This window comes from Eumetopias jubatus, unplaced genomic scaffold (assembly GCF_037043125.1).
Source record: "Eumetopias jubatus isolate StellerSeaLion01/CBP00866 unplaced genomic scaffold, mEumJub1_p1.0 scaffold_14, whole genome shotgun sequence".
Classification (NCBI taxonomy): Eukaryota; Metazoa; Chordata; class Mammalia; order Carnivora; family Otariidae; genus Eumetopias; species Eumetopias jubatus.
In genome coordinates, this window is record NW_028274820.1 from 57,929,098 (window position 1) to 57,951,686 (window position 22,589).

Below are 22,589 nucleotides of genomic sequence, written 5' to 3' on the forward strand. Positions count from 1 at the left end.
TTGACTACTCACCTATTTCCACTTTCAAGAATATGTCCCACGAGAACAGAGAGCTGCTCTGTCTTTTGTACTTCTGTAGACCGAGAATCTAGAACAGGGTCTGGCACATAGGATATACCCAAGAAATATCTGATGAATAAAATGAACATTATATCATGAGCTTTTTCCTCACAAGTCATTGTCATATGTTTTATGTAAATATTAATCCTACAACAATAAAACAACCCAATTCAGAAATGGGCAAAGAACTTGAATAGACATTTCTCCAAAGAAGATCTACAAATGACCGATAAGCAGTTAAAAAGATGCTGAACTTCACTAATCATTAGGGAAATGCAAATCAAAACCCTGTGATATACCACTTTATACCCATTAGGAGATTATACATTTATTTTTTTTTTTAAGATTTATTTATTTATTTATTTGACACAGAGACAGCGAGAGAGGGAACACAAGCAGGGGGAGTGAGAGAGGGAGAAGCAGGCTCCCCGTGGAGCAGGGAGCCCAATGCGGGGCTCGATCCCAGGTCCCTGGGGTCATGACCTGAGCCGAAGGCAGATGCTTAACGACTGAGCCACCCAGGCGCCCTGAGATTATACATTTAAAAAAATAGATAATAACAAGTACTGGCAAAGATGTAGAGATAGTAGAACACTTGTATATTACTGATGGGAATATAAAATGGTATACTTCTATGGAAAACAGTATAGCAGTTCCTCAGAAAAATAAACATAGCATTACATATGATCTAGCAATTCAACTTATAGGTATATACCCAAAAGAATTGAAAGCAGGGACTGAGATATTTGTACATGAATATTCATAGCATTATTTACAATAGCCAAAAAGATAGAAATAGTTCAAATGTCCATCACTGCATAAATGGGTAAACTAAGTTGTATGTACAGGCAGTGGAATATTCAACCTTAAAAAATAATGAAATTCTGATCCATGCTATAATATGGATGAACCTTGAAAATATGCTGAATGAAATAAGCTAGACACAAAAGGACAGATATTGTACAATTCCATTTATATGAGGTACCTAGAATAATAAAATTCATAGAGACAGAAAGTGCAGTAGTGGTTACCAGGGCCTAGGAGAGAGTGTAATGGGAAGTTAGTGTTTAATGGACAGAGTTTCAGTTTGGGATGATGAAAAGGTCTGGAAATGGATAGTGGTAATGTTGCACAACAGTATGAATGTACTTAATGCCGCTGAATTGTGTACTTAAAAATGGTTAAAATGATCAATTTTATGTTATATATATTTTACCATGATAAACCTAAAAAAATAACTTCTTAATATTCCAGCATATAAGTATAGTGTTATTGCCTATTTATATGATTTGGATAGTTATGTTTGTTATCAGAGATGATATATATAAATCTCAAATATAAAATTTTTAGATCAAAAAATATATATAGATGTCTCAGTTTCTTGATTTCTTAGTGCCATATTAATTTCTAGAAAGATATGCTGTTTTGCCTTTCAGCAGTAAATAAATATTTTAGTGAGGATTCAAATCTGAATTTTTATATAGAAAGATTTAGGTATATCCATACATCAGGGTAACTCTCACTTCTTCATATAATGTTAGGTGTGTTTTACTTCTCTTTAAATCATTCACATTTATGTAGCATTTAGCTTTTTTTTTTTTTTTTTAAGTCGCAGAATCAACACAAAAAAGAAACACTGCAAAAGTGTGACAGGTTTGCCTAATTCCTGGTACATAGTAGTGTGCTGCATATTGTCAGGTGGTATGAATAAGGAAGTCAGTCTCATAAGGAAGAGGTAAATGCTGGCATTGTATTAAATGGATTTTTCTTGTGTCTTCTGGGTGGCTCAGTCAGTTAAGTGTCTGCCTTTAGCTTGGGTCATGGTCCTGCGGTCCTGGGATCCAGCCCCATGTCTGGCTCCCTGCTTAGTGGGGAGCCTGCTTCTTCTTTTCTCTTTGCCCCTCTCCCCTGCTTGTGCTCTCTCTGCTCTTTCTCTCTTTCACATAAATCAAATCTTAAATGGATTTTCCTTTGTATAGTATTAAATGATCCTAAAATAGAAAAGATTATTAATCCAGGGGGATAGGCTACCTTATGAATCAAGTTTGCTTTTTAACATTGATGTCTTGAGTTTAATTAATAAGAAAGTTACTTTGTTGTTTCCTTATAATTTGAAGAGCTATAACAATTTAGAATTTTGCCATAATGATTAAATCTAAGAAATCACATTATTTGCTTATCATATAAACCTAAGAAATGAGTTGTAGTGAAGCTACCCTATTCTAATTTCTCTGTCCTAAGAATGGAAAGGGTCTTAAATATGTGGCAATACAGTTTTTGGGTTTTGATTTTTGTTTTGCCTTGCTTTGTTTTGAGTTTTCATTAGAGAATGAGATTGTAGTTAAAATTCACTTGTAAACTAGGGGTGTCTGGATGGCTCAGTCAGTTAAGCATCCGACTCTTAATTTCACTCAGGTCATGATCCCAGCTCAGGTTGTGGGATCTAGTCCTGTGTCAGCCTCTGCGCTCAGCACAGAGTCTGCTTGAGCTTCTCTCTCCCTCTCCCCCCACCATTCATATTCATGCTCATTCTTTCTATCTCTCTAAATAGATAAATAAACTCTTTTAAAATTTTTCGCTTATAAACTAAAAACAGTTTGCCAAAAATTAAGATTCCCTCAACATGGAGGTGGTGATGGGGGCAATATGTGTACCTATACATATTTATTTCAAGCAGCACATTCCCATATATGATTTCACTGTAGAGCTTCACCAAAAAACTGTACTCTTCTAAAATTATATTCACAGATATTGAGCCAAGTCCTAGTATGTATTTATTTGGGGAGTTTAAAATTGCTTAGACATTTTATCATACCACCTTTGGTGAATAAATCCAGAAACCCTGGACATCTCACATTTTTGAATATGAAAATGCATCATAGCATCTTGAATGTCTTTAGTTACTTTATATATGATCTCCACAGTTGTCTGGGATGATCACCCTAAAGGCTGAGCCACAAAACAACAGGGGAAGAAAGGGAGTCCTGTTGTGCCTAATGATCTCATTTATGAATTAGACTCTTATTATTGAGCTTGAATTTCAAGTTCATTCTGTTCTTACAAAAGTTTTCTTGATGTGCTATGCTTATTACACATAGTCAAAATATTGTCAACTTTTGATCTGGATTACTTCTTAATTGTATGTGCTTAATGATTTCATCAGATATTCTACATGTATAAGTATTTGATTTTATATCTGATCTGGCCAAAATGGTTAAGGCTAAACTGTAAAATAACATACACACACACAAATTACTTTTCTTCTTCCAAACCAGTGTTAACAAATTTGTAGAGAGTACCTAACTACATCTTTGCAACAGTTTGAAAGAGAATTTCCTTTCCTATGCTAGCCCAAGTTGCAAAGAAGTTGTATATCTCTGGAGGTACTCAGAACTAAACTATCAGGCAAAAATGATCTTTTAAATTTTGACTTGGTCTGTTTACTGTTATTCTCTCAGAAAAAAAATACTTTGGAGTAGAGGAAGTTAATAGAACATAATAACATCAAGTGTGGCTAGATCCACCACCAAGTTGCAGAACAGAACAGTTAACATTTCAGAATATCAATAAGCAAGAGGCTAGAAGAAGGTTTGGTGTTAGGGTGAGGAGAAAGGGATAGATAATTGGTGGGTAAAACTATGCTTCAGAAGATTGATAATACCAACTACAAATAGAATTTTGCTCATTTGTTGGGTGTTCAGTTAGGAAGTGTTCAAGTGTAAATTCCTTAGGGGGAATGCTGGTGGCAGCTGGAAAAAATATTCACTTAAAATATATCCCACGCTTAGTAGGACTCATCATAGTTAAGAATCTAAATTTGGGGGTGGCGCAGAGCAAGATAGCGGAGGAGTAGGAGACCTGGATTTCGTCTGGTCTCAGGAATTCAGCTGAATAGGGATCAAACCATTCTGAACACCTACGAACTCAACAGGAGATCGAAGATAAGAGTAGCAACACTCTGAACAGAAAAGCGACCACTTTCTGGAAGGTAGGACATGCGGAGAAGTGAATCCGAGGCGATATTCGGGAGGGTAGACGGCGGGGAGGGGGCCTCCGCCGGCCGCTTCTGGCAAGTGATAGAGCTGCGGAGCACAAAATCGGAACTTTTAGAAGCCGGCTCCACTGAGGGACGTCGCTCCAGTGGTTAAGCGGGGGTGGAACCCTTGCGGGACAGTATGGTCTCAGGACCCGCGGGGGTCACAGAAAGACCAGGGGTGCCTGAGTGTGGCAGAGCTCCCAGGTATCGGAGCGGGGAAGCCGGCTGCAGAGACGGAGCCGAGGTGCGGGCTCTCAGCTCGGGGTTGCCATAGACTGTGATCTGCAGCCCAGTTGGGCTACTGCTCCTCCAGCAGGGACCCAACAAGCAGCAGATCCGGGGAGACTCCCCTTCCTCCCCCAGGAGGAGCAGCGCGGGAGTGCACCGCAGGGATCTGCTGGGTTTGGAGACTCCACACGGGGTCGGGTGCCAGAGATAGAAACGCTCGATCACAGGCCAGGTGAGCACGGAGTGCGGCCGGAGACCAGGGAGACGGGAGTGACTGCTTTTCTCAGGGGGCACACTGAGGAGCAGGGCCCCAAGTTCTCAGCTCCTCTGGGCGGAGATTGGGAGGCCACCATTTTCACCCTGGTCCTCCAAAGCTGTACAGAGAGCTTGCAGGGAACAAAAGCTCCTGAGAGCAAACCGGAGCAGCTTGCTTAGCCCGGACTGACAAGGGCGGGGCAATTCAGCCTCCGGCAAAGACATTTGGGAACCACGGCAACAGGCCCCTCCCCCAGAAGATAAGCACGAACCAGCCAACAAGCCAAGACCAAGTTTACCGATCAAGGAGAACGGGAGAACTCCAGCGCTAGGGGAATACTGCACATAGAATTCATGGCTTTTTTACCGTAATTCATTAGTTTTTCAAAGTTAATTTTTTTAACTGCTTTTGAATTTTTCTTTTTCCCTTTTTCAAACAACATCGTATCAATCCCTTTTTTAAAAAAAACATTTTTTATTTTTCATTTTTAGAGTCATATTTTTATCCCTTCATAGTAGTTACCCTTATTTTTGGCATATATATATAAGTTGTTCTCTCTTTAAAATTTTGAGATACAATTTCTTCTAACAGATCAAAATATACCCTAAATCACTAGTGTATGGCTTTGTTCTAGTCTCCTGCCTGATCACATTCTCTCCCTTTTTTTTCTTTTTCTTTTTCTTTTTAAGTCTTTCTTTTTAAAAACAACTTCTTATCAATTCCTTCTATAAAATCTTTTATAATTTTCATCTTTACAGTTATCTGCCATCCCTTCATTGTATCAACCCTTATTTTGTACATATATAAGTCTTTCTTCCTTTAAAATTTTAGCAGGCACTTTCTTCTAACAGACCAAAATATGCCCAAAAGCTAGTGTGTGGCACTGATCTATGCACTAGCCTGATCATATTTGATCATATTCTGTTTTTTTTTGTTTTGTTCTGTTTTGGTTTGTTTTTATCTTTTTCTTTTTCCTTTTTTTTTTTCTCTTCTTTCTTTCCCTTTCTTGTCCCCTGGTTTCAGGTCTTTTCTGATTTGTATAGAGTATATTTGCTGGAGACGTTGTTAACCTGTTAGCATTCTGTTCTCTCATTCATCTGTTCTCCTCTGGACAAAATGACAAGACAAAAAAAATCACCTCAGCAAAAAGACCAAGAGGTAGTACCATCTGCCAGGGAGCTACTCAATACTGACATTAGTACGATGTCGGACCTAGAGTTCAGAATCATGACTTTAAACATACTAGCTGGGCTTGAAAAAAGTGTGGAAGTTATTAGAGAAACCCTTTCTGGAGAAATAAAAGAACTAAAATCTAACCAAGTCGAAATCAAAAAGGCTATTGATGAGGTGCAATAAAAAATGGGGGCACTAACTGCTAGGATAAATGAGGCAGAAGAAAGAATCAGCGATATAGAAGACCAAATGATGGAAAATAAAGAGGCTGGGAAAAAGAGAGATAAACAACTACAGGATCACGAGGGCACAATTCAAGAGATAAGTGATACGATAAGATGAAACATTAGAATAATTGGGATCCCAGAAGAAGAAAGAGAGAGAGGGGCAGAAGGTATATTGGAGCAAATTATAGCAGAGAACGTCCCTAATGTGGGGAAGGAAACAGGCATCAAAATCCAGGAGGCACAGAGAACCCCTCTCAAAATCAATAAAAATAGGTCAACACCCCAACATCTAATAGTAAAACTTACGAGTCTCAGAGACAAAGAGAAAATCCTGAAAGCAGCTCGGGAGAAGAGATATGTAACCTACAATGGTAGAAACATTAGATTGGCGACAGACCTATCCACAGAGACCTGGCAGGCCAGAAAGGACTGGCATGATATCTTCAGAGCACTAAATGAGAAAAATATGCAGCCAAGAATACTATATCCAGCTAGGCTGTCATTGAAAATAGAAGGAGAGATAAAAAGCTTCCAGGACAAACAAAAACTAAAGGAATTTGCAAACACGAAACCAGCCCTACAAGAAATATTGAAAGAGGTCCTCTAAGCAAAAAGAGAGCCTAAAAGCAGCATAGATCAGAAAGGAACACAGACAATATACAGTAACAGTCACCTTACAGCCAATACAATGGCACTAAATTCATACCTTTCAATAGTTACCCTGAATGTAAATGGGCTAAATGCCCCAATCAAAAGACACAGGCTATCAGATTGGATTAAAAAACAAGACCCATCAATATGCTGTCTACAAGAGACTCATTTTAGACCCAAAGACACCCCCAGATTGAAAGTGAGGGGGTGGAAAACCATTTACCATGCTAATGGACACCAAAAGAAAGCTGGGGTGGCAATCCTTATATCAGACAAATTAGATTTTAAAACAAAGACTGTAATAAGAGATGAAGAAGGATACTATATCCTACTTAAAGGGTCTATCCACCAAGAAGATCTAACAATTGTAAATATCTATGCCCCTAACGTGGGAGCAGCCAATTATATAAGGCAATTAATAACAAAAGCAAAGAAACACATTGACAACAATACAATAATAGTGGGGGACTTTAACACCCCCCTCACTGAAATGGACAGATCATCTAAGCAAAAGATCAACAAGGAAATAAAGACTTTAAATGACACACTGGACCAAATGGACTTCACAGACATATTCAGAACATTCCATCCCAAAGCAACGGAATACACATTCTTCTCTAGTGCCCATGGAACATTCTCCAGAACTGATCACATCCTAGGTCACAAATCAGGTCTCAACTGGTACCAAAAGATTGGGATTATTCCCTGCATATTTTCAGACCACAATGCTTTGAAACCAGAACTCAATCACAAGAGGAAAGTCGGAAAGAACTCAAATCCATGGAGGCTAAAGAGCATCCTACTAAAGAATGAATGGGTCAACCAGGAAGTTAAAGAAGAATTTAAAAAATTCATGGAAACCAATGAAAATGAAAACACAACTGTTCAAAATCTTTGGGATACAGCAAAGGCAGTCCTAAGAGGAAAGTATATAGCAATACAAGCCTTTCTCAAGAAACAAGAAAGGTCTCAAATACACAACCTAACCCTACAGCTAAAGGAGCTGGAGAAAGAACAGCAAATAAAGCCTAAACCCAGCAGGAGAAGAGAAATAATAAAGATCAGAGCAGAAATCAATGAACTAGAAACCAAAAGAACAGTAGAAGAGATCAACGAAACTAGGAGCTGGTTCTTTGAAAGAATTAACAAGATTGATAAACGCCTGGCCAGACTTATCAAAAGAGAAATGACCCAAATCAACAAAATCATGAATGAAAGAGGAGAGATCACAACCAACACCAAAGAAATACAAACAATTATAAGAACATATTATGAGCAACTCTATGCCAGCAAATTAGATAACCTGGAAGAAATGGGTGCATTCCTAGAGATGTATCCACTACCAAAATTGAACCAGGAAGAAATAGAAAACCTGAACAGACTTATAACCACTAAGGAAATTGAAGCAGTCATCAAAAATCTCCCAACAAACCAAGCCCAGGGCCAGATGGCTTCCCAGGGGAATTCTATCAGACATTTAAAGAAGAATTAATACCTATTTTCCTGAAACTGTTCCAAAAAATAGAAATGGAAGGAAAACTTCCAAACTCATTTTATGAGGCCACCATTACCTTGATCCCCAAACCAGACAAAGACCCCATCAAAAAGGAGAATTACAGACCAATATCCTTGATGAACATGGATGCAAAAATTCTCACCACAATACTAGCCAATAGGACCCAACAGTACATTAAAAGGATTCTTCACCACGACCAAGTGGGATTTATCCCTGGGCTGCAAGGCTGGTTCAACATCCGCAAATCAGTCAACGTGATACAATACATTAACGAAAGAAAGGACAAGAATCATATGATCCTCTCAATAGATGCAGAAAAAGCATTTGACAAAGTCCAGCATCCTTTCTTGATCAAAACTCTTCAGAGTATAGGGATAGAGGGTACCTACCTCAATATCATAAAAGCCATCTATGAAAAACCTACAGCAAATATCATTCTCAATGGGGAAAAGCTGAGAGCTTTTCCCCTAAGGTCAGGAATGCAGCAGGGATGTCCACTCTCACCACTGCTATTCAACATAGTATTAGAAGTCCTAGCCACAGCAATCAGACAACAACAAGAAATCAAAGGCATCCAAATCGGCAAAGAGGAAGTCAAACTCTCACTCTTTGCAGATGATATGATACTGTATGTGGAAAACCCAAAAGACTCCACCACAAAACTGCTAGAACTCATACAGGAATTCAGTAAAGTAGCAGGATATAAAATCAATGCACAGAAATCAGTGGCATTCCTATACACCAACAACAGGACAGAAGAGAGACAAATCAAGGAGTCGATCCCATTTACAATTGCACCCAAAACCATAAGATACCTAGGAATAAATTTAACCAAAGAGGCAAAGGATCTGTACTCAGACAACTATAAAATACTCATGAAAGAAATTGAAGAAGACACAAAGAAATGGAAAAACGTTCCATGCTCATGGATTGGAAGAACAAACCTTGTGTAGATGTCAATGCTACCTAGAGCAATCTACACATTCAGTGCAATCCCCATCAAAATACCATCCACCTTTTTCAAAGAAATGGAACAAATAATCCTAAAATTTGTATGGAACCAGAAGAGACCCCGAAGAGCCAGAGGAATCTTGAAAAAGCAAAGCAAAGCTGGCGGCCTCACAATTCCGGACTTCCAGCTCTATTACAAAGCTGTCATCATCAAGACAGTATGGTACTGGCACAAAAACAGACACATAGATCAATGGAACAGAATAGAGAGCCCAGAAATGGACCCTCAACTCTATGGTCAACTCATCTTTGACAAAACAGGAAAGAATGTCCAATGGAAAAAAGACTGTCTCTTCAACAAATGGTGTTGGGGAAATTGGACAGCCACATGCAGAAGAATGAAACTGGACCATTTCCTTACACCACACACAAAAATAGACTCCAAATGGTTGAAAGACCTAAACGTGAGACAGGAGTCCATCAAAATCCTAAAGGAGAACACAGGCAGCAACCTCTTCGACCTCAGCCACAGCAACTTCTTCCTAAAACATCGCCAAAGGCACGGGAAGCCAGGGCACAAATGAACTATTGGGATTTCATCAAGATAAAAAGCTTTTGCACAGCAAAAGAAACAGTCCACAAAACCAAAAGACAACTAACAGAATGGGAGAAAATATTTGCAAATGACATATCAGATAAAGGGCTAGTATCCAAAATCTATAAAGAACTTATCAAACTCAACACCCAAAGAACAAATAATCCAATCAAGAAATGGGCAGAAGACATGAACAGACATTTTTCCAAAGAAGACATCCAAATGGCCAACAGATACATGAAAAAGTGCTCAACATCGCTCGGCATCAGGGAAATCCAAATCAAAACCTCAATGAGATACGACCTCACACCCATCAGAATGGCTAAAATTAACAAGTCAGAAAACGACAAATGTTGGCGGGGATGTGGAGAAAGGAGAACCCTTCTACACTGTTGGTGGGAATGCAAGCTGGTGCAACCCCTCTGGAAAACAGTATGGAGGTTCCTCAAACAGTTGAAAACAGAGCTACCATATGATCCAGCAATTGCACTACTGGGTATTTACCACAAAGATACAAATGTAGGGATCCGAAGGGGTACGTGCACCCCAATGTTTATAGCAGCAATGTCCACAATAGCCAAACTGTGGAAAGAGCCAAGATGTCCATTGACAGATGAGTGGATAAAGAAGAGGTGGTATATATACACAATGGAATATTATGCAGCCATCAAAAGGAATGAGATCTTGCCATTTGCAATGACATGGATGGAACTGGAGGGTGTTATGCTGAGTGAAATAAGTCAATCAGAGAAAGACATGTATCATATGACCTCACTGATATGAGGAATTCTTAATCTCAGGAAACTGAGGGTTGCTGGAGTGGTGGGGGGTGGGAGGGATGGGGTGGCTGGGTGATAGACATTGGGGAGGGTATGTGCTATGGTGAGCACTGTGAATTTTACAAGACTGATGAATCACGTATCTGTACTTCTGAAACAAATAATGCAATATATGTTAAGAAAAAAAGAAAAGATAACAGGAGGGGAAGAATGAAGGGGAGTAAGTCGGAGGGGGAGACGAACCATGAGAGACGATGGACTCTGAAAAACAAACAGGGTTCTAGAGGGGAGGGGGGTGGGGGATGGGTTAGCCTGGTGATCGGTATTAAAGAGGGCACATTCTGCGTGGAGCACTGGGTGTTATGCACAATGAATCATGGAACACTGCATCAAAAACTAATGTATGGTGATTAACATAACAATAAAAATTATTTAAAAAATCTAAATTTAGGACTGTTTCTATGTAAATATATGTTCGTTTCAAGCTGACTTTATAAAGCACATTTTTTTTAATATAAATTGTGTATTGGGGACTACCTCTTAAAACATTCCTATAGGTCAGGGGTCAGCAAACTTTTTAATTCAAGGGCCACAGAGTAAATATTTTAGGCTTTGTGGGTCATCTGGTCTGTGTTACAACTACTACACCATTGTAAAACGAATGAAACCGTAGGTAATAAAACAAATGTGCCATAGCTCTGGTCTAATAATACTTTATTTACAAAAATAAGCAGACCAGATTTGGCCATAGGTCATAATTTGCCAACCCCAAAACTAAATGGAAAAATCTTAAAGCTACCCTGTGCATTTTAGTCTCAATTTTAATACCCTGTGTTCTCTTTGTATAAATTCTCAACATTATTTTAGTTACTTCACGGAAACCAAGGGAAGATGAAAAAGACGGTCAAGCATATAAATTTGTGTCACGGTCTGAGATGGAAGCAGATATTAAAGCTGGAAAATATTTGGAACATGGGGAATATGAAGGAAATCTCTATGGAACCAAAATCGATTCTATTCTTGAAGTTGTCCAAACTGGACGAACTTGTATTTTGGATGTCAACCCACAAGTAAGCTGCATGGATGCCAAAGCTGTTTTTAAAATCGTAATTCCTGTGAAGTTTTTGTTTGGTTTTATTTTCAGATTGTGAGGATGCCTCTTTCTATTACCTATTGGTGAGAGAACCTTATTCATCCACAGCTAGTTAAATAAATCTCATCGATAATTATCCAACACGGGGCACCTGGGTGGCTCAGGTCATGATCCCAGGGTCCTGGGATCGAGCCCCACATCAGGCTCCTCCGCGGGAAGCCTGCTTCTCCCTCTCCTACTCCCCCTGCCTGTGTTCCCTCTGTTACTGTCTCTCTCTGTCTCTTTCAAATAAATAAATAAATAAAAACTTTAAAAAAATAATTAGCCAATAGAGGTTTGGATAGGAATAGAACTTGATAGAAGTTTAGTATTTACTTGTTCAAGTAACATATAAATATGCATGTGTTAGGAAATGTTGATTTTAAAATTTTAGCAAAGCTACAACATAAAGAATAAAGAAAGTCACACCCCTTCCCAACCAGTGCCACGCACACACACACCATTCTCTTCACTCTTACTCCCTCTCTCTCACTGACCCTTTCTCACCCCTCCACACTCAACCCAACTTAACTTCCCTACTCAGAGATAATTACTAATAGTTTGGTATATATCTTTGTCATTTTACTATGCCTTAATACAGATATATGTATAATTTTATTCGATTTTTTATGGGTTTCCTATTTTTCTTTTTTACATAAATAGAAAAATTCTATATTATATAGATTCTTTAGCTTTTTTCCATTAAACAGTGTATCTTGAAGATCTTTTCATGTCAGTTACTGTAGAGCTTTTTTAGTTCTTTGTAATTACTGAATATTCAGTGTTTCACAGTACAAATGTATATTAATTTATATAATCACTCTCAATAGACACTGAGATTATTTCTGCTGTTTCAGTATTAACAGAATTCTACAAGTAACATAGAAAGCATTCACATCATTCTTGATAATTTTTGGATCTTTAAGTTCAATACTTTCCTTTGTTCAAGAGGATTAAAGGGTAGTATGACTGAGGTCAGAACACATTTGATGGATCACTATTTTAGAAAAGTACTGTATGGGGCGCCTGGGTGGCTCAGTCGTTAAGTGTCTGCCTTCACCTCAGGTCATGATCCCAGGGTCCTGGGATTGAGTCCGGCATCGGGCTCCCTGCTCAGTGGGGGACCTGCTTCTCCCTCTCCCTCTCCCTCTCCCTGCTGCTCCCCCTGCTTGTGCTCTCTCTTTCTGTCTCTCACTCTCTCTCTGGCAAATAAAATCTTTAAAAAAAAGAAAAGTACTGTATGGAATCAAAAGGATAGAAGGCGGGCAAGTATTAAATTACATCCTTCATCCTTAGTGAGAGGGCAGATAGATTTTGATTAGTTAGAATTTATTATAAATTAAAGGGTAACATAATTCAAATTCTAATCCCATATAAATTGTTTTATAATTGTTCTTCTACACAGGCCCTGAAAGTGCTGAGGACTTCTGAGTTCATGCCCTATGTTGTATTTATTGCTGCTCCAGAACTAGAGACATTACGTGCCATGCACAAGGCGGTGGTGGATGCTGGTATCACTACTAAGCTTTTGACGGTGAGCAGTTCTTTTCAGACTAACAATGTTGTTTTACTCCTAAGATTTTTTTTTTCTTTTTTCTTTTGGGCATGTTTAATTCTAATCATATTTATGAAATAAATACACTATATGTTGCATTACAGAATAAAAATTCATTCATGAGATATAGCTAGGATTTGGAACAGTATGACTTTTACTTAAAAATCATTGTTTACTTTGTTTTGAAACACGAGTTTAGGGACGCCTGGGTGGTTCATTCAGTTAAGCATCTGCCTTTGGCTCAGGTCATATTCTCAGAGTCCTGGGATCAAGTGCTGCATCAGGGTCTGTGCTCAGCAGGGAATGCTCTCCCTCCCTCCCTCCCTCTCTCTCCCTCCCTCTCCCTCTCTCTCCCTCTCTCTCGCTCTCTCAAATAAATAAATAAGTATCTTAAAAAACACACAAGTTTATTCCCTCTATATAAATGAAATGGAGCAGTATTAAAATACACATATTAATCCAACTCTCATTTTATCAGTGAGGAAATTGGGCTCCAAGACCATTAAGAAGCATATTCAACATAAGGTTTACTACTGGTAGTTAGTTCTGACTTTTAGTTTCTGTTACATGTTTTCTCTTGTTCTTCCTCTCTCTCTTTTCATATTATGGGAAATTTAAAGTACATACAAGAGGAAAAAAATGAACTCCCATATTCCTATCACCTAGGTTCAGTAATGTGTGGCCATTTCTGTTTCAATTAGCCCTCTCTTCACTTCCTCCCTAACCTGAATTATTTTAAAGCAAATCTTTGATATGTCAACCATAATACTTCATTATCTATCTCTAAAAGATAAAGACTTTCTAAACATAACCATAACACCATTAACACAAAAAAATTAACAAGAGCAACTTCTTAATATCATCAGTATGCCATCCATATTTGAATTTCTCCAAGATTTAGAATTTTTTTTTACAGTTGATTTGTTTAAATCAGATCCATACAAGATCAACATGTTGCATTTACTTGATATCTTCTGAATTTCTTTTTTCCCCCCAGCTTGAGGGTAATTGACATATAATAAACTGTACATACCGAAAGTGTACAACTTGGTAAGTCTGGGCATATGTATACGCCAACTTGGAATGTTGGGTAGGCTCCTTCTGGGCTCCACCTTGTGTACTGCAGCCTAGAAGGTCTTTCAAGACAATAAGCTGGGGCAGTTGTAGGGTTCACTTCGTTTCCTGTTTCTCTGAGGTATCAGTCTTTTGTTGCCTTGTGCACAGTGCACAAGGTCTTAAAAACTGTTCCATACATTTTGTCTGTTTTCACTGTCAGGTAGGAGGGTTAGTCTGATATCTGTTACTACATCTTAGCTGGAAGCAGACATCCCTTTCCTTGTTCTAATCTGTAAATTCTCACTCCCCACCTCCCCTCTCTTGTAACCTTATAATTCAGTTGTTCAAAAAAATGGGTTAGGGCGCCTGGGTGGCTCAGTTGGTTAAGCATTCAACTCTTGATTTGAGCTCAGATCATGATCTAAGGGTCGTGAGAACAAGCTCCTGCTCTAACAAAAAACAAAACAAAACAAAACAAAAAAACAAAGTTGGGTCAGTTTTCCTATAGAACGCTTCACAGTCTAGATTTTGCCAATTTTGTCCCCATTGTGTCATTTCCTTCTATTCCCTGTGAACTGATAGATGCTTGAACAGATATAGGTTTACTTTTTTTTCCCCAAGAATAATTAATAATTGATACTTCTTCCCTTGTTACATTATGAGGCATAGGAAAGGCTCTCTTTTTTTGTGATAAGATTAATCAGTGGGTTCAAATGTTGTGAGCCCGATCTGTAAAGTTCTCCAGTAGCTTTTTACCTACTGATTTTGGCAAGTTTATTCATCTTTGCCTGGATCACTTACTTTTTAGGGATTGTAAAATGGTAACACTCAAGTTTGTCATTCATTCTGAATTTATAAACTAGAGTTCTAAGAAATAACTTTTCCTCATCAATTATTGATTACTCTGAAGTAAAGTTCATATAGGAAAGTCAGGGTATATGCTTATACTTTCCTTTTGATGGGTCAGTTTTCGGAATAATAGGATTTGTTCTGAGAGCCCCCAGAAGCAACAGGTGATCAAATAAGGTTTGTTTTCTTTGGTTTTTAGTTTCATTATGAGCACCTGATGTGAGTTTTTGATGTGGTTACTCTATTGCGGTCATTCTTATTTTTTTCTTTATTATTATGTTAATTACCATGCATTACGTCATTAGTTTTTTTAAATTTTTTATTGTTATGTTGATCACCACACATTACATCATTAGTTTTTGATGTAGTGTTCCATGATTCATTGTTTGTGTATAACACCCAGTGCTCTACGCAGAATGTGCCCTCCTTAATACCCATCACCAGGCTAACCCATCCCCCCACCCCCCTCCCCTCTAGAACCCTCAGTTTGTTTCTCAGAGTCCATCATCTCTCATGGTTCGTCTCCCCCTCCGATTTACCCCCCTTCATTCTTCCCCTCCTGCTATCTTCTTCTTTTTTTTTTTTTCTTAACATATATTGCATTATTTGGTTCAGAGGTACAGATCTGTGATTCAACAGTCCTGCACAATTCACAGCACTCACCATAGCACATACCCTCCCCAATGTCTATCACCCAGCCACTCCATCTCTCCCACCCCCCCACCACTCCAGCAACCCTCAGTTTGTTTCCTGAGATTAAGAATTCCTCATATCAGTGAGGTCATATGATACATGTCTTTCTCTGATTGACTTATTTCACTCAGCATAACACCCTCCAGTTCCATCCACGTCGTTGCAAATGGCAAGATCTCATTCCTTTTGAGGGCTGCATAATATTCCGTTGTGCATATATACCACATCTTCTTTATCCATTCATCTGTCGATGGACATCTTGGCTCTTTCCACAGTTAGGCTGTTGTGGACATTGCTGCTATAAACATTGGGGGGCACGTACCCCTTCAGATCCCTACATTTGTATCTTTGTGGTAAACACCCAGTAGTGCAATTCCTGGATCATATGGTAGCTCTATTTTCAACTGTTTGAGGAACCTCCATACTGTTTTCCAGAGGGGTTGCACCAACTTGCATTCCCACCAACAGTGTAGGAGGGTTCCCCTTTCTCCGCATCCCCACCAACATCTGTCGTTTCCTGCCTTGTTAATTTTAGCCATTCTGACGGGTGTGAGGTGGTATCTCATTGAGGTTTTGATTTGGATTTCCCTGATGCCAAGCGATGTTGAGCACTTTTTCATGTGTCTGTTGGCCATTTGGATGTCTTCTTTGGAAAAATGTCTGTTCATGTCTTCTGCCCATTTCTTGATTGGATTATTTGTTCTTTGGGTGTTGAGTTTGATAAGTTCTTTATAGATTTTGGATACTAGCCCTTTATCTGATATGTCATTTGCAAATATTTTCTCCCATTCTGTTGGTTGTCTTTTGGTTTTGTGGACTGTTTCTTTTGCTGTGCAAAAGCTTTTTATCTTGATGAAATCCCAATAGTTCATTTTTGCCCTTGCTTCCCTTGCCTTTGATGATGTTTCTAGGAAGAAGTTGCTGCCATCATTAGTTTTTGATGTAGTGTTCCATGATTCATTATTTGCGTATAACACCCAGTGCTCCATGCAGAACGTGCCCTCTTTAATACCCATCACCAGGCTAACCCATCCTCACACCCCCTCCCCTCTAGAACCCTCAGTTTGTTTTTCAGAGTCCATCATCTCTCATGGTTCATCTCCCCCTCCGATTTCCCTTCCCCTCCTGCTATCTGTTGAATCACAGATCTGTACCTCTGAAACAAATAATACGTTATATGTTTAAAAAAAAAGAAGAAGAAGATATGGTCATTCTTATTGATGCTCAAATTGTCCCATCTTTGACCAATAGGAGCTTATTCAAGTTGGCCCTTGAGACCTTATTTCATGAGCCCAATAGTCTCAGCTTCCTTGCTATCTGGTATGACAGATGTTCCAGGCTCCTATTGTACATTTTCTGTTTTAGGCCAGATATCAGCTGTTGCTTCAAGGAGCTGTGATTCTTTTCAGAGTGAATGGTATTTTAAGACCATAATACTAGGAATGCACATTGTCACAAGATTGATCATTGTTTCTAGCTCTACTTTTCAGGTAGAGCTAGGATATATGTTTTTCTGTTGTACGTTTGAAGGAAACCATATCATGAATTCATACTGCTATATCCCATTCAAATTCAGAATTACAAGGTTTTTATTTAGCCTCTTTTATCTTATCTCCATTCTGAATACTGAGTATCCCAGTTCTCAAAAACACTGGGAATGTTAGAATATCACATAATTGCTCAAAACACAGTACACATACAGCAGTCTGAGAATAAGTACACCAACACTACCAGGTGTGATTACCATGAACTAGTTTTTTGGTGGGTGGTTTTTTTGTTTTTGTTTTGTTTTGTCCTTAAGGTTTATCTCAGTGTATGGAAATTGTCATGTTTTAAAGTTTCTTGTAATACTTGCTCTCTGTGTACTTAGTTTAGTTGCTACTCTTTTTGATGTTTAAATTGGCCTATGTTTAGCTTACGGGAATATTCAGCTTGTCTTCTGAGGTTTTTTTAGCACAACCCCAATAATCTTTGATGACTCTTTTCTTCCTAGCTAGATAAACTGTTCCAGATTTTCTTACGCATTTCTTGGCCCAGACCTGGAGCCAGCCATCTAAAAAAACTGGTTCCTTTTACTGGGAAATGGTATTTAGAGACAATATAGGTGCTAAAGTTGTGTGCTCAACTTAGTTGCTCATTGTTTCCAGGCTTTTTGGTGACCAGATATAGGAAATACATTTTCTCTTTAAGAAAACACACATCATTTGTTCAGTTTGATAATTCCAATTTAAACTTTCCATTATTTTACTTAACTTCTTTGACTCTATAGTTGTCTTTTTCTTATGCTGAAAATCTTGGTTCCTGATGACATTATTTCTTACTTTACATATATAAACTAAGAACCCACTCTGTATATAATTTCTGAGTAACAATATCAATATTGATATTGTCAACAGTATGATTATTGAAAACTTTTAAGTTTCAGGCTTTTAAAAAATTGTTCCTAAGATATATCCCACTTGGGTATTATTTTATTTTAAAGTCACTGAAATATTTCCATTCTGCATGGTTAAACCATCAACTTGAAACACAGGTTTGTTTCATTTTGCTTTTGATTTTTAGGTATTGTCCTTTTTTTATTTGAATTTTGTTGTATAATTCTATACATTTCATAGTTCTAAAGTAAATCTTAACAGGAAAATCTAGCTTTTCTCTGTCCTCTCCACTCCCACCTACGTAGGTCGTCATTTTCACAGTTTCTTAAAATATAAGCAAATATGGGGCGCCTGGGTGGCTCAGTTGGTTGAGCGACTGCCTTCGGCTCAGGTCATGATCCTGGAGTCCTGGGATCGAGTCCCACATCGGGCTCCCTGCTCAGCAGGGAGTCTGCTTCTCCCTCTGACCCTCTTCCCTCTCGTGCTCTCTATCTCATTCTCTCTCTCTCAAATAAATAAATAAAATCTTTAAAAAAATATATAAGCAAATATGTATGTGTACCCTCCCTCCCTCATTTCTTACATAAAAAGTAGCCTATTATATTCAGTAGTCTGCCTGCATTTTCCACTTACCAATATATTTAGGTATTCTCCATGGCCATATATAAAGATTCTTTATTGTTTTTCCATCTGAATGATGTACTACTCCACTATTGTTACAGGATTGTCATTGTCAAAAAAAACTTTTTTCTTAAATGAAGCAGATTGTTAATGACTGTAATAGGCCATAATTGTTTTCAAGTTGAATTGAGGCTGTTTGCACATCTATCACAAAAGATAGTTGTTTCAAATAGATCAGTGAAAATATTAACTGAAATGTAAGTATTAGTGTCCCTCAGGCCTAGTTTGGAACTCATGTCTTTCTCTACACTTCCCTTTTGGTGTTTTCACCAAACTCATTATCTTATATACCATTGTTACACTGATTATTCCTAGTTTATGTATAGATAACCCAGAATTCAGAGCTCCGAGCTGCATAACCCGTCTCTCCTTAGCTTACATCTGCACTTGGATGTTAACATGTACAAAGAACATTGTGTTCCCCTCCCTCTCCCCCCACCAAAATTGTGCTCTCCCTACTCCCACTCCCCAACTCTGCATTTTCTATAACTGCTGCTTTCTACGTTTTGGTTTATTCATCCATCCATTCATTCATTCATTCATCACTTTTCACATTCAGCCCATCAGCCAGTCTTGATGATTTTATCACCAAAATATACTTCCAGTCTGCTGTCATTTCCATCTCTTCTTTCTCCACCACAAGCCAGCGACGTTTTTCTGTTGCATGTGAGTTCTCCACTACCTAGCTCATACTCATATGTCAAGGTATCACCCCTGCCCTCAATCTCTCTATCCATCCTGGACTTTCAGTATCTTAAAACATACCAGGGTCATTTCCCTCCTGGATTTTGCATTCCTGTTTCCTCTGCCTGGGATGCTCTTTCCCCCACTATAGTTCTTAGTTTAAATGTCATTTACTCGGTATCTTTGTAATCACTCTATCTAAAATAGAATTCTCAAAATTCTTTTGTTCTGGTTGGTTTCTTTTATAGTACTCATTACAACTTGAAAGTTTTTGTGTTTATTTGCCCTTAGTCTGTCTCCTCCTCTGGAGGGTAGGAACCCACTCTTACTCATTGTTATATCCACAGATGATGAAACAGAGTAGACACTTTAACAGGAATCGATAAATATTTGAAGAACATGTAGAAGTACTGTGAAATCTCAAAACAGTTGCAATTTAATGAAAAGCTTTACTTGCTCATGCAGAACCCATTACTTATTCATTACCTACATCATTCCAAAATGACTAGAAATAGTGTACAAAATATAAACAATGCTAGCTAAAGATTAAATAAATATGTGTGTATGTGTTGGTGGGGGTAGGAAGCATGTAGTTCGTCTTCAAAATACATTTCTAATATTCTCTTTCCTAGAGATAGGCAGCAGATTTGGCTTTGAGCTTAATAGGCGCTGCAAAAATGGTTTCCATTATCTCAGAGCTCACAAGATAAAAATCTTTTGAGCTCTTTCCACAGTCTTTCTTTGCCGCCAAAATGGTACACATGAATGTCTTGGCAGATGCTCTCAAAAGCATTAACACTCCTGAAAGAGGAGGTAAATGCCAGGTTCTTATTACGCCATGCTCCAAAGTCATTAACCAGTTTCTAACTGTGATGATAAAGCATGGTTACATTGGTGAATTTGAGATCATTGATAATCACAGAGCTGGGAAAATTGTTGTGAACCTCACAAGCAGGTTAAACAAGTGTGGAGTGGTCACCTTCAGATTTGATGTACAACTCACAGATCTGCAAAAATGGCAGAATAATCTGCTCCTGTCCCACCAGTTTGGTTTCATTGTACTGACAACCTCAGGTGGTATCATGGACCATGAAGAAGCCAGACAAAAACACACAGAAGGGAAAATCCTGGGATTCCTTTTCTAGGGATGTAATACATACATGCAAATTAAAAAAAAAAAATCATTTGAAAAGGATGATAGAGTCGGGCTGGAAACCTGCAGTAATTCTTTTATTACCTTAGATTTCACCCTGAGATTATTGTCAGCAGTTGTTCAATTAGGAATCTTATCCTAAGATCAATGAAACAGAAGATCCAGACCACTTACAAAGCAAACATGAACACTGCTGGAAAGACGATAGGAATAGGTGGTGATGTCTCTCTTAACACTTTATAGATTCGATTTTGAGCATTAATATCAAAGTCACCATAAAAGTCTCAACGCGCTCATTTCTCACGTTCACTTTGAATCGGTGTTTGAGCAAGTAAATACACATTATGATAGAAACATTTCCTTTTAACACTCTTTGACAGGACTCTGACTTGAAGAAAACAGTGGACGAAAGTGCACGGATTCAAAGAGCATACAACCACTATTTCGATTTGATCATCGTAAACGACAATCTAGACAAAGCCTTTGAGAAGCTACAAGCTGCCATAGAGAAGCTGAGAATGGAGCCACAGTGGGTCCCAATCAGCTGGGTTTACTGATGATTCAATAAGGTTCATAATGGAAATAAAACTTTTTAAAAGTAACTGCAACAAATAAGCCTTCTACTGAGAAAATACATGCACAGATAGAAGATATCTGCCAAGTTCAGGCATTTTTATTGTGTAGATTGAAATACCAGTACACTATTCTGAATTTTTATATAAAATGTGGTTGGGAAGGTGTACTAATATATAATTTATCTTAATTTTTCTAACTTTTTATGGATAACCTTTCTATTCATACCACATAAAGAAATGCGTTGAAGCATTTTGTATATGTTTTGATTTAGTACCCTTGCCTTTTTCATCAAAGGAATTTTCAAAGCCTTCATTCTTGCATTGGTCTCCCATTTTCACTGTGATAATGAATACTTGAAATAGTTTTGTAAATCTGTCCTTTAGTTCAGTATTTAACTAGTGAAGGGTCAGTTACTCTTTATTAGGAGAAAATAGTAGTCGTTGGCCTTCTTTCCTAATACAGGTTCTTAAAGAAACAGAACTATAATGTTCATACCTTCCAAGTCTGACATCAGAAGTCTGCTCAACGCTACATGGTTTCGTTATTTCAGAGATATATGGCTATCCATTCTAATTTAAGCAGATACAATGTTTTTTTTCCCTTCTTTTCCATCTTGAGGGAAAAAGTGAAGAGCAATACTTCGCCCTCTCATTTGTTGCCATGACAGGCTGATACTAAGTGAATGTGTACACAGCAAGCAAGGCCATGCAGGGTAAGAGAGTGCCTTATCCTGTAACACCTAACACAGCAAAATGACACATAAAGTTGATTTATTTTCACATGTAGAAATTTGACTGACAAAAATGAACCTACTGCTTTCAACAGTTTTTTATTAGGATATGGTCAGCAAATGTATCATGCCTTTGCAAATTCCTGTGATGCTTTAAAATGCCTCTAAGTTTGCAAGTGGGGGATTTTCTGAACAATCAGCATGCTTTTTGAAGTGTGATGTGATTGTTAGAATACTTGTTAAATCTTTTGTGTTAAGAACCAAATCCATTGAACAACTTAGGAGATTTGGAAATAACTGTCAGCTGTCTTACCTATATATAACATATACATTATATAATATGTACATTGTATGTATTATATAATATACATTAAATAAGGTTTTATATATTTTTTTACATTTCTGTTAGGAAATGCACTTTTTTGTTTAGTAATTAGGAAAACAGCCTCTCTTTTAGAGGTATTAATGTACTCAGATTTTTAAAATTTGTCTCAGTATCTTCCTTTAGGATTCTTGGATGGTATAAATTCTTCCTCAAACATATTCAGAGATGTAGCTCATCATTTAACTAAGTTATGTTGTTTTATGTTGCTGCCAGCTTTTCACAGGGACAGTATTCATACCTACAGGGTT

General features: G+C 38.0%; 1 protein-coding gene and 1 pseudogene across 1 annotated transcript in view; both read left to right on the forward strand.

Moving 5' to 3' along the window:
• The window catches only part of PALS2 (protein associated with LIN7 2, MAGUK p55 family member), a 79,814-nt gene extending 58,516 nt beyond the window's left edge, over positions 1–21,298 (forward strand). The window contains exons 9-11 of the mRNA XM_028119314.2: positions 11,340–11,542; positions 13,010–13,138; positions 21,031–21,298. Of these exons, the coding sequence (XP_027975115.1) occupies positions 11,340–11,542; positions 13,010–13,138; positions 21,031–21,207 (509 nt within the window). The 3' untranslated portion in view covers positions 21,208–21,298. The remainder of the gene's footprint in view (positions 1–11,339; positions 11,543–13,009; positions 13,139–21,030) is intronic.
• On the forward strand, positions 20,226–20,642 carry LOC114221168 (small ribosomal subunit protein uS8 pseudogene; annotated as a pseudogene).
• Positions 21,299–22,589: the final 1,291 nt, after the last annotated feature.